Consider the following 13,143-nt stretch of genomic DNA (forward strand, 5'->3'; position numbering starts at 1 on the left):
TCAACAGACAATGGAGAAAGCTTAGACTCCTCCACGTCTGATGAGGGATCAAGGTGTGCCTCCTCATCATCCGACACTTCATCAGCAGAGGGTAGCGAAGCAATAGGACCAGAATGCTGAACCGCAGAGTCAGAACGGGTAGGAACAATAACAGAGGTTTCCTCATCTTGAGGGAAAACCTGAGGCTCAGACTGCATAGGCTGAACAACAGACGGAGCAGAAGGCAGGCGCATGGGTGAAGGAGGTTGACTCCTAGCAAGAGTTGAACCCAAGGATTGCACAAGCTGAGCGGAGGACGGAGGCGGAGTAGTCCGTTCCTGTTCCTGTGAGATGAGTGGAGCAAGAGAAGGTTGAGGCTGCGCAGAACAAGGTAAAGTTCTCGCAAGCTGAGGCTCCTGAGGCGCAAGTCCATGGTGTAGAGGAGCTTGCCTAGATGAGGGTTGAGCTCGCTGCAGCGATGGTTGAGCAGACAGACTCACGGAGGGGAGAGGTTGTTGTACCCCAACCGAGAGTTGCACCACTGGTGGAGCAGCAAGGGGAGGAGGAGGAAGAGTGGAATAACTCTCCTGATCCCAAAGCAAGGGTTGCCTTAAAGAAGGCTGAGGCTGAACAACACTGTGAACAGCAAACTCCGAAAGTGGCTCAACATCGTACGCCTGGCAGATGGTGCTGCGACCAGGCGGAGCAGGTGCAGGCTGGGCGAGCACAGGCGGAGCAGGTGCAGGCTGGGCGAGCACAGGCGGGGCGAGAACAGGTGGAGGGAGTGTAGGCGGAGGAGGAGGTGCAACACTCTCAGCCCGACACTCACGCATCAAGTCCGAAAGCTGAGCTTGCATGGACTGAAGCAGGGTCCACTTGGGGTCGGCAGAAACGATAACAGACTGAGGTAAAGTCACAGTCGGGGTCTGTATAGGCAGAACCTTACTCCTCTTGGGCGGAGTACAGTCGACCGATGACTGAGGCGAGTCGGAGCTGAGCCAATGACTACAACCTGGCTGAGCACTCGCTGACTGAACTCTACGTTTAAGCGGTCTCGAGACCTGAGACCAACGTTTCTTCCCTGCATGAAGATCAGCGGACGAGAAGACGGGCTCAATCGTCTGCAGGTGGGAGTGACGGTCTAAGGAAGACACGCCCGCAACCACCGAGGATAATTCTGTGCGCCTAACAAGGCCTGTCGAACCCTTAAGCCCTTCGACATTGCTTCTCCCCTGGGCATGGGAGCTTGCAAGAGGTCCCGGACTGGGAGGACGACTGGCTCGCACAGAAAAATCCTCACGCACCACACTGGCACCACTAGCACTTGGCACTGCACAGACACTAGCACTCGTCACAGCACTGGCACTATTTCCACCCACTGCACTCTTGACCTTCAGTTCTTTAACCTCGGCCATCAGAGACTTATGGTCACTTACCACTGATTCTACTTTATCTCCTAAAGCCTGAATAGCACGCAAAACAGTTGACATATCAGGCGGAGGGCACACAGTAGGTTCGGGGGTAGCCACTACAGGGGTAGGAAAAGGTAGGGGATCATGAGGTGAGGAAAACATAGAAGAGTGAGAAGAACTTCTCCTAACTCTAGTTCTCTCTAACTTAGATGAATATTTTAAAAGACGTACAAAATCCAATTCCGAAAGTCCGGCGCACTCCTCACACCGATTTTCTAATAGACAGGGCCTGTCCCTACAGTCAGAACAAGCGGTGTGAGGATCTACCGAGGCCTTCGGAATACGCCTATTGCAAGACCTACATCGTCTATGGGAGGGAGCTTGCGAAACGTCAGACATCTTGTTTCAAAGAGTTAGTCAAAGGGTGATCCAAAAACAAGCAAAAATTCATTAACCGTTAATCAGTATTTATATAAAAGCTATCTAGCTAATATAAAAAGGATTCCAGTATGCGACAGCCGTTAATCTAAGAGAATACTTCACCAAATATCCATGAATAAACTCGAAGACCATGAGCGTATCCCAGAACGTCTAGCCGGAAGCACGACAGAGGAATAATTGAGGAGGTGTCAACAACAAATGATTGAGTACCTGGCCACAGGTGGCGCTGGTAAGTACACCCCCTTCTAGTATTGTGATAGCTGGCGTATCCCTCCATAGAATTCTGTCGGGCAACGGAGTTGACAGCTACATGATTATCGGGTAAGTTTAATATTGAAAAATGTAATTCATTACAAACAAGAATTTTATTCACTTCGATCAACCCATGAAGAAAAGCTTATCCTTCTATTTCCTAACAAGACAAAGATAATTAATTCATAATCAGTTATTCTTTATTACAGGTACAAACATTACAAATTCTTTGAAACCAGCTTGCATAAAAACATACTTGAATGCATAGTCAAGGTTTTATAATCTGACCAAGTAAATTCCTTTAGTTCACCCTATGGGACACTACTATTACAGCACCGTATACTACTGATGACTGCTGACATCTCACAGTAACAAACAAAGACATTGTTCATTATACAGTACAGTACATGTATACTGTCAATTATATACTGTAACTCTAAATTCCTGACTTAGTGGTAAACATCCTTTATCCTACAATGCTACTAGCCTTTCGAAGTTCCAAAAGACCATTAACAATGTCCATGGGAAGATCTCGAACTCTGTCGAATTCGGCTGAATCCGCAAATCTCAATTTTGTAAGTGGATCAGTGTAGTTGGCCTGAAAATTTTCAAAATGTTACTTTGCAGATATCAAACTGCAATTGTAATTCATAAAAAGATTTAACGGTTTTTAGATACTACATATCAACAAAAAAGATCATTATACTGGTTGTTATATTTGTATCTTTATAAAATAAAGACCCATGTTTTAATATGAATACATAGATACAGCTGACCTCAGTGGTTCCTTTTAGTAAAGCATTGCTAGAACGAAGAAAAAATTCTCATACTTACTGGGAGACCAGACACATCAGAGTATTTTTTCCCAGGAGTAAAAGCTGGTGGTGCATCAATACTGCTATCTGAAAAGAAACCAATATCATTGCTTTCAATACACAATTGTTATTCCATAAAAAATAAAAAGTTACATACATCCTCACTGAAATTAAAAAAAAATATAATGTAGCCCAAAAAGGAAAAAATCAATTAACGGTACCACAGTCCTTTTTGGTTTACAAGGGTTGGATTCATAGACCACCTCTCTGAGAACATTTACAATTCCTGAATGGATGCTGTAGCCAATCTAATTTTCTACAAACTACTATTACTAACCAGACATTACAAATTCAATGCCCACTATACATAGACAAACATGAACGACTTTCATAAATAGCCCATTTGTTAGATATTAGTCAAATATCTTTTCTGACAATGATGAAATTATTTTCGAAAAAAAAAAAATTGTTTCAATACAAAAACAAGTGACTAGAAATACAAATACCAACATCATTATAAAAGCAGCCACTCAGCTTCTTAGATGTTCTAGCCTTCTTATAAGTGGCAAAATCGGTGATGCAGCAAAGACCTATAGCATAGCTAACCCTTTAACATTCAAAATATCCATGGCTTAAAGTTTAAAAAGAGCCATTTGGGTTATTCTGGTCCTAGGGTGATCTGCATTCTGTTGATCACCAGACAGATCAGGCTAAAAGGGGAGAGGCATACAAGTCCAATTTGCCCAAAATGTTAGAAGTCCTTCCCTATTGCTTCCAAAGGATTTGGGAACAGAGAGCTGACCACCAGGAACTTCCTTATCAACTGCATAGCAAGCATGTTGATCACCAGTTTTTCCCTCTGGTGAAGAGCCTTCCCATGAAACAAGACCATAGGGACAACTAAGACCATATAACCTGGCTTTGACACCCAAATTAGTTTTCCATGACATCCCCATAGCATAGAATGTACCGTACCAACAGCTAGACATAGTGGCCATCTGCCCATTAGTGCATATGGTACATTGGCAAACATTGAGGCACGAAGACTAAGCCTTCCATGGCTAGTTGGCGTAACCCAGTATATAGTGGTTGTCACTCAACTGGGTGACCCACCTAGCAGTCTTGAAACACTTGAAGTCCTGGGATGCTACTGGCCTCGCCAAGATGTTGGCGAGCACAAAATGATCATTCTTAATTTGGACCCACAAAGTAAGTAGGTCCAAAAGGTAAGTACCCTACCTCTTCTTTGTTGTGTCAAAAGGACAAAAGGATCTATGCCAAGTTTATCCAAAGAAGTTTTTCCCTATATATATATATATATATATATATATATATATATATATATATATTTTTTTTTTTTTTCAAATACAGTACAGTACTGTAAAGATGCTCATAGAAAAATTCACCAGAGGTTCAAATGCTTGGTGGATCTCCTTGGCCAGAACCAAAACAAGGGGTAGCACCAATTAATAAGTGTTCTGACAAGGCCATTTATTTAGGTATGGGTTAGAGGAATTGAGGTCGTAACCCGATAGTGAATCTGCGTGCTATACCTGGCCGCAGCCCAATGATCACTACACTAAAAAACCTATTAGGGGCAATGAATGAATAACAATTATTATTAGCCAAGCTACAAATGGAGCCTTGGCAATAAGAAGAGAGCGAGGATCAACCGAATCTGATTAAAACCTGTTTACTTTACATCTGAAGCAATATCTTTGAAAAGGATTATTCGTGGACATATTTAAATAAGGTATAACAGCCAAACCATAAAAATATTTCTCAAACAAGTGTAAACACAAGAGACTTTCTAAATAAATAATTAAAAAAATGACAGAAAAGTAGAAGTATCGTAGTGGCAATGACCGCTTAAATCTGAAGAATTCTATGCTGTACCTTCTTTCCCATACTAACCCTCAAACATTCCAGTGATGGGGAGTGTTTTGGCAGCTAATTTGAAGGAGGGAGGGTATATAATTAGTGCAGAGATTTTTTTATTATGTTTTATCTAGAGGTTGTTAAGTTGGTACAAACACTAGGTAACACATACTGTATATGTGTAAAACACCGATGGTGCTTTGTTATACAAACAAAACTCAAGATTGCTTTTTTGAACAACTAATGGCCAGTAACCTACCAAAGCACTAAATGCACTTTCGGTTCTAATCCTAAAACAAAATCGCAAGAGTGACTTTTACCTAATGGAGAGTGAAATATGGAGCACAGTTAACTAAAACCACAGGAATAAAATTCTAAGCTGCAAATAGCACTGAAATGTACAACAAATATCACTGAAAAGTATAATATACGTATAGGAAATTCTATGCTGCAAATAGCACTGAAATGTACAACAAATATCACTGAAAAGTATAATATATAGGAAATTCCATCGTAGATAATTTATATTTTTCCTGACTAAACAAACCTTAGCTATTTAGGGGTTATACTTTCGGCGAAGCTGAAATGACGAGCCATTAATTTTTACCGAGGGTTAACTACCCACACCGCTAGTTAGCGGAGGGTAGGGAGGGTAGCTTACTAACGCTCCCCCTCACACAACTGTGATGGAGCTCACTTTGCTTGGAGGTAGGACTTCAAGGATGATAGGACTGGTGGGCAAGTTTGGTTAAATAGCCAAGATTTGTATCGTTAGGAAAAATAAAAATTATCTACGAATTTGACATTTGTTTCGTAACTGGAATACAAACCACGCTATTTAATAGGGGTGACTCTCCCATTAGGAAGGGTGGACGTCCCAGCCAGTCTGGCTTTTTGGCTTTACCCGGGGGCTCTTTATCCGAGTGTGTTAGCACTCAAGAAATAAGGAGCCCCTGCACCTCGCTAAAACCTTGCTACGCAAGGTTTGCAGCCTACACAAGCTGTGTGTGAAGGTAAGTAGAAGTGTGACTCATCCTAGAAAGTTGTTCCGAAGTTCTTAAGATGGAAAACTGTGCACTAGGACTTTCCCAATACCATCTCATCAGGGTATGGGGACGCAACAGTATTAATCTTAATACTAGGTACACAAGGGAGCATGGTTTACCTGTAGTGGTTTGAGGTCAGCTATGCATAGCACCCAGGATGCTGCTTTCCCCAAGAGAGGGGATGATGATGAAAAGAATAAAGGCCAATCAAACCTTTTTATTCATGCAGACTAAAACCAGGTAACAATGCCATCAACCTTCTGCTACTTATCTAATAAGGAGCTTGAAGTTTTAAACCAGCTATTGTGCAGCCATCACAGGACCGATAGAAAACGTATCAAGTCTCCTGTGGGGGACGTCACGTCTTGCAGGTAGTGGGATGCGAACGTGTTTTGACGTTTCCACACCCCAGCTTGAAGAACCTGTGTCACTGAATAATTTCTTTTGAAGGCCAGGGACATAGCTATGCCCCTGACATCATATGCTCTGGGGCGACGTGACGGAGGAGGGTCTGGATTCAGTGCAAGGTCAATGACCCTGCGAATCCATGCTGAGATGGTGTTCTTGGTGACCCTCCTCTTAGTCCTTCCTGTGGTGACGAATAGTGCTGGCACACTAGGACAGGCTGCGGCTGTTCTCTTGAGGTACAGCCTCAAACTCCGTACTGGGCATAATAAGAGATGGTCTGGGCCATCTGTTACAGTACGGAGACTAGAAATCCGGAAGGAGTCAAATCGAGGATCCGCTACTCCCAGGTTCCGAGTCTTAGCAATAAACTTAGGGACGAAGTTGAACGTTACCTCTCCCCATCCCCTTGATTGGGCGATGTCATATGAGAGATCATGAAGTTTGCCGACTCGCTTGGCCGAGGCCAAAGCTAGCAGGAACACCGTCTTCCAAGTTAGGTGGCGATCTGTTGCCTGGCATAATGGTTCATAGGGAGGTCTCTTAAGAGAACTGAGAACTCGAACCACATTCCATGGGTGGAGGTCTCACTTCTGACTGGGGGCAAGTAAGTTCATAACTCCATATGAGTAGAGAAAGTTCTAGCGATGAAGGAATGTCCATTCCTTTCTGTCTGAAGGCGAGGCTTAAGGCTGAGCGATAGCCTTTCATTACCGAGACTAATAGGTGTATTTCTTCATGCAAATACACAAGGAACTCCGCTATTGCTGGAATAGTGGCATAGAGTGTTGAGATACCCATTCCACGACACCAACCACAGAAAACTCCACTTTGCCTGGTAGACTACTACTGATGATTTTTGCAGATGTCCAGACATCCTAATTGCAACTTGTTGCGAAAATCCTCTCTCAGAGAGGAGATGCTGGATAGTCTCCAGGCGTGAAGTCGTAGCGAAGCTACGGCTTTGAGGAACATGTTGACGTGTGGTTGTTTGAGTAGATTGTGTTGTGGAGGGAGTTCTCTTAGTGGCTCCGTTAGGAGATGCAGAAGGCCCGGGAACCATTCTGCGTGATGCCATAACGGAGCTATGAGGGTCATTGAAAGATTGACCGATGTTCTCGTCTTGTTGAGTATCCTCCTCATCAGACAGAACGGGGGAAAGGCGTAAACGTCGATGTTGTCCCACCGTTGTTGGAAAGCATCTTGCCAGAGAGCCTTGGGGTCTGGGACTGGGGAACAGTACAGCGGGAGCCTGAAGTTCAGGGCTGTTGCAAAGAGGTCCACAATCGGAGAACCCCACAAAGTCAGGACTTTTTTGGCTACTAGATGATCCAATGACCGCTCGGTACTCACTATCTGAGATGCTCTGCTCAGGTTGTCGGCGAGCACATTCCTTTTGCCTGGAATGAAGCGTGCCAATAGTGGTATCGAGTGGATTTTGGCCCATCTCAGTATCTCTACTGCTAGATGGGATAGTTGCTGTGAAAAAGTACCTCCTTGTTTGTAGATGTAGCCCACTACTGGTGTGTTGTCGCTCATCAGCACCACAGAGTGACTTGCCAGGTACTGTTGGAACTGTTGAAGGGCCAGAAAGACGGCCTTCATCTCTAGGAGATTTATGTGGAGGTACTTTTCTGACTCTGACCAGAGGCCTGAGCTTGTGTGGTGCAGCACGCGGGCCCCAACCCTTTTTTTGAAGCGTCTGAAAACATCCTCAAATTTGGGGGGGAGGACGAGAAGATCCACTCCCTTTCGTACATTCTTGTCTGTCACCCACCACTGGAGGTCTGTCAGTTCCGCAGGTCCGGGGAGTCGTATGCTTGATTCCACAGGGACTTGAGTTGTCACTGGAGGGATCTCTTCCTGAGGTGACCATTGGGAACTAGACGGGCCAGCGATGAAAGGTGACCGAGATGTAGCCACGATTGGGCTGGAAGTTCTTCTCGTCTGAGAAAAGGTCTTGCGACCTTTCTCAGCCTTGCTATCCTGTCGTCTGATGGGAAGACTTTGTGGAGAATGGTGTCTACAATCATGCCTAAGTATACCAGTCTTTGAGTGGGAAGCAGAGAGGACTTCTCGAGATTTACCATGATCCCCAGATCCTGGCAAAGTCTCAGAAGTTTGTCTCGGTGTTGAAGAAGGGTTGACACCGAGTCTGCTAGGATTATCCAGTCGTCCAGATAACGGAGGAGACGGATGCCAATCCTGTGCCCGAGATGATACTAGGGTGAACACTCTGGTGAAGACTTGTGGTGCTGTGGAAAGACCTAAGCACAGCACCTTGAACTAGTATATTCTGTTGTTTAGGCTGAATCTTAAGTACAGTTCAAGTAGACGGATGGACTGGGATCTGGAAGTACACGTCCTTTAGGTCCAGTGTGCACATGAAGTCTGCGTCTTACTGCTAGTCTGCCGTCTCTATGCTGAACAAAGTTTGTTTGACAAACTTGTTCAGAGCTGAGAGGTCGATGACTGGTCTCCAGCCTCCAGACGCCTTCTTTACAAGAAATAGTCGACTAAAAAACCCTGGGGATCCGTTGAGAACCTCTTGGAGTGTCCTTCTTCAACAGGGTCTGGACTTCTGCCCGAAGGGCTTGCCCCCTTGCCGATCCCATGGCAAGGTAGTTCAATGACACTGGATTCCTGGTCAGGGGAGGTAGAGATGTAATGAATGGGACGCAATATCCTAGACTGATCACGGTGATTGTCCAGGAATCGGCCCTGAGTTGCTTCCACCTGTTTGCGCAACTCTGTAGACATCCCCCCACTGGTGGAAATGTAAGGGGACTGCCTATCCTAGCATTTGTGGCCTCGGCTGCTCCCTCTAGGATTTTTACCTCCCCTGGAGAACTTTTTGCCTTTCCTGTCTTTGACAAGAAAGGGCTTAGACACCGTTGTCGTCATTGTGGTCTTGGTTGGAGGGGACTGCTGTGGTGCTGAAGGTTTATAGGACTTAGATGTTAAAGCCCTATGGAGGAGGGAGTCTTGATGAGACTTCCTCCACCTCTCAGCAGCATGTTCCACATCCTTAGGCTTGAACAGAAGAGACCCCTCTATGGAGGAATGTCTGAGCCTATTGATATCGGCGCTAGGGACCTTCTGGTGGAATCTTTCAGCTACTGCATCCCGACGTTTCAGGATGGCATTTTCCCACAAGTTCGAGACTTGGTGAGCAAGAAACTATCGTGCGAGTACCTGAGAGAAGGAAGGTTTCCATAGCTTTCCTGGTACGTTCTATGGAGAAATCCTCGGATCGTATCAGGATACCTAAGGTCCCTAACCAGATATCAAGCCACGAAGTAGCTTGCATAGCACACTTCGTGACCTTCTCCTGGTTGAGGATCTCGGCTGCCGAGAACGAGACCTGCCAGTTGGAGAGTCTCTCATGAGGGGATCCCCTGGTTAGCTCTTCCAGCGAGTAGTGAAGCGAAAGAGCTGAACTAGGCTCCTCCAGGATCTCGAAGTACCTCCTCTGCTGTACGCGAGGAGGTGGGAGGAGCTTGTTCGTGGTACCGGAACGGTTGGAGGAGGACATCTCGGAGAGCTGCTGGGCGATCTTGTCCCTGGTACTCATTACCGCTTGAGACCAGGGCAGGGCTGCACTGGTCTTAGAGGGTTTTTGAGTACCAAAGACGAAGTCTAGGACCGTGTCTTTGGCCTATCGAGGGGGGATCTCCGGGTTGGAAAACCCGTTGAGACCTCTCATTAAAAGTTAAAGTTCCGGGTTTTAGGTCTCTACTCAGACGATCTACGTCATTCTGCTCGGGCGACCATAAGCCAGCAGAGACTATCACTAGCCCCCTCTAACCTTCCCCCCTAGTAGAAGGTCTCACACTATCCGCGTCCTGGCGGGGAAGCGAACTCGGGACCTCTGAAACAGAAGCCCGAGATGCTACCAACCTAGCTATCCGGAGTTAAGAGTCAGAACCTGCCAGAATGCATGTTCTGACTCCTGCTGGTCTCCTCCTGTTGTAGGACTTGCAGCGAAGTTTTCTTCTATCCCTAAAGGCTCTTCTTGGGGAGAGTCGCGGACATTCCCTAAGTGGCTGGCTGGCTCCATCCTAGTCCTAGTGGAGGACTTTGGCAATGTTTTGGAGTCTTTAGATTCCTTCCAGGGAAGGATTTAAGACTCCAACATCAATGAGTGTGGCATGTCCCTTCCATTCTCGGACTGTGAAGAACTCTCGGCGTGAAGAGAGAGATTTCCTCCATTGGTGCAATGGGGGAAAGTCTCTCTTCGCGTGGTTCCCTAGGTGACGGGAGATCTTCGTCCGAAAGGGATGGAGAGTTAGCCCGAGAAATAGGAGGAACTTGCCTCGATGGTCTGAGTGGAGTCAATTTCGCCCTCGGGTAAGTGACTGCGTCCAGAACTCCTCTTTTCCTCTTCAAAGGAGTAGAGGAAGCCATGGTTCCATGTCCTAGATCAGACAGGACAGGCTTGAAAGCCTGGGTTACGGCTTTGATCAAGGCATTGAACCAGGGCTTCTGGCTGACAGACACACTGTCAGACATACCCCCTGAAGGGAAAGGGACCGAAGATTCCCTGGGAGGAGTTACTGGAATGGGTGGGTTTGCCTTAGGATGTAGCTTTGGGATCCTTAACCCCTCTGCATGTTTCCCTTCTCCCACAATGCGTGGTGGTATGCGCTTGCGGGGAGGGGAATGAGGCGATGGCGACCTTGCTGGACGTCGTTCCTTTTGGTGCGCATGCTCAAGCACGGGAGAATATTGGCACTCATGCAAGGGAGAATAATGGTGCTCGCGCGAGTGAGAATATTGGCGCGCGGGGGAGAATGTCTCCGAGCGCGCGGGCGTGCAGCAGAATCATGATGGGCGCGCGTATCTCTGTGTGCGTGCGCAGGTGAGCCGGTAAATGTTGGCGCGCAGGTGAGGGCAACAAGGTTGTTGCCTCACCTACGAATTTGCGTGCAGGAGAGTGATGGCGCGCAAGATGACGCTCAGGAGACCGTGATATGGGGCGCACATGTTGGCGAGCAGGAGAACATTTGTGCGCAGGTAACTAGCGCGTAGGTGAATGTTGGCGGAGGAGATCGTGGGCGCAGGAGAGCGCTGGCGCGCAGATCATTGGCGCATGTGCGCGTAGGAGATCTCTGATCTTGTTGGCGCGTAAGTGCGTGAGGCTCTTGTCCTTGTGTAAGGGCGACCAAGATGGGTGGTGCGCCGAAGCGTTGGTGCCTGACGAGCTGCTAGTGAGCGCTGGTCAGGGTGCGTGGGCACATGGTGCACTGTACGATGGCGCACAATAGCGCACTTTGATGAAGGGGATGGCAGATCTGTCGACGTGTCCTTTAAAAGTACGACCATCCACCGAAGGAGATCGCGAATGATCTACAGAGAGGTCCAGGACCAAAGTCACAAGACTGGTTGCAGGTGCAGTGATGGACGATCGGTCTAGAGGTTCCTCTGCAGGGGTCTGCATAGATGACGTTGAACCAAAGAGGCGCCTCCTCACCGCAGGCAAAGGAAGGCCTCTAAGGCGAGGAGGAAGGCGAGCCTTCCGACGGATGCGCCCTCTGGGGGCTGTTGGATCAGCAAGCTGACCATCAGCAGTCCTCCGAAAAGGAGTCTCTGTAAGTGAACTCCCCCGAGGGAGAGAAACACTAGTAGGAGAGACTGAGGATGGTCAGGAACGAGGGGAAACTAAGCCGGCAGCTACCATAGAGTCTGGAGTGGCAGAGGAGATGGGTGAAGCCACATGAGACACCTCTGACACAACAACGTCGACAAGTGTGAAGGGATCTACCTCTGACGGTGACGACGACTGCTTGACAGAAGCATCCATGCGGATGAAATAAAGCAAAGCCTCCTTAGAGGGCAAACCCGTGAGCCCCAAGGAGGACCAAATCTGAAATATAGAAGTTAGTGACAAGGCCTCCCCTGGGATGAGAGGGGGTGCTGCTTCGCTACGGGAAGCAGCCTCATCTCTTGAGACCCGGGGTTGGACAGAAATAAATCGGTCTACGATACTACTAGACCATCTTTCGAAAGAGACCAACCGAGTAGGAGCTTCGGAGGAGGTTTGGGTGACAGAAGAAGAGGCCTTGGGTTTTTCTTCCTTCGAAGCAACCTTCGAAGGAGAAACATCCCGCTTGGACTTCTTCCGCCGTCGCGAAAACCTCTCCCACTGGGAGAAAGACCACTCCCTACACTCAATACACTTGTTGACACTATCACACACTGACCTCTGGAAGAAGGACAAAGGGCGTGAGGATCGGTCTCGACCGCCGACATTAATGTTCCACAGGGACGATCAGGAAGTCCAGGGCAGGTGCGCATGGTCACAGAAGCCAACTTCACACACACAGTCTAAGAGAAAAGAAAAAGCAAAAAGCATTAATGGCTGCCAATTGTCGGCGAGGATGAAGAGCGGTAACGTCTGTTCACCATTTGAGCCGAAAGCAAAGTGAGTTCAATCACAGGTGTGTGAGGGGGAGCGGTAGCAAGCTACCCTCCCTGCCCCCCGCTAACTAACGGTGTGGGTAGTTAACCCTCGTTAAAAATGAATGGCTTGACATTTCAGCTACGCCGAAACTAATACCCCTATTAAATAGCATGGTTCGTATTCCAGTTACGGAACAAACAGAATTTATCTAAGAGTAAACAATTCTACCTTTAATTGACCAAATATCTAAGCATTGAAATAACCCCACGTTTTTGAGCAAAGAAGATAAGCAAAGCACGAGCTTTGAACATTACAAGGATACCTATAGTAAGCTCATGAACTTTAAATCACTAACTTACAGTATACTGCATCTTGAGGCCAGGTGTAACCACGTTCTAGTGAAATTATTTGTTTCAAATTTCTCCATCCCCTCTTCTTACTACTAAGAAATGCAGAATGCTGAAAGAAGAACACAATGATTATGAACTATAACTACGAATTCTGAGAACTTA

At 46.9% G+C, this 13,143-nt stretch overlaps 1 protein-coding gene across 5 annotated transcripts in view; it reads right to left on the reverse strand.

Annotated features, from left to right (window-relative positions):
• Window positions 1-2,266: 2,266 nt before the first annotated feature.
• LOC137644092 (INO80 complex subunit C-like) overlaps window positions 2,267-13,143 on the reverse strand; it is a 171,275-nt gene continuing 160,398 nt past the window's right edge. For all 5 annotated transcript variants that reach the window (XM_068377038.1, XM_068377041.1, XM_068377042.1 and 2 more), the window contains 3 exons: window positions 12,991-13,090; window positions 2,919-2,986; window positions 2,267-2,682 (listed from right to left, as the gene is read on the reverse strand). In XM_068377038.1, coding sequence (XP_068233139.1) covers window positions 2,551-2,682; window positions 2,919-2,986; window positions 12,991-13,090 — 300 coding nt within the window. In that variant the 3' untranslated portion in view covers window positions 2,267-2,550. The remainder of the gene's footprint in view (window positions 2,683-2,918; window positions 2,987-12,990; window positions 13,091-13,143) is intronic.

The sequence above is a fragment of the Palaemon carinicauda genome, chromosome 7, assembly GCF_036898095.1.
Source record: "Palaemon carinicauda isolate YSFRI2023 chromosome 7, ASM3689809v2, whole genome shotgun sequence".
In the NCBI taxonomy this organism is placed as follows: Eukaryota; Metazoa; Arthropoda; class Malacostraca; order Decapoda; family Palaemonidae; genus Palaemon; species Palaemon carinicauda.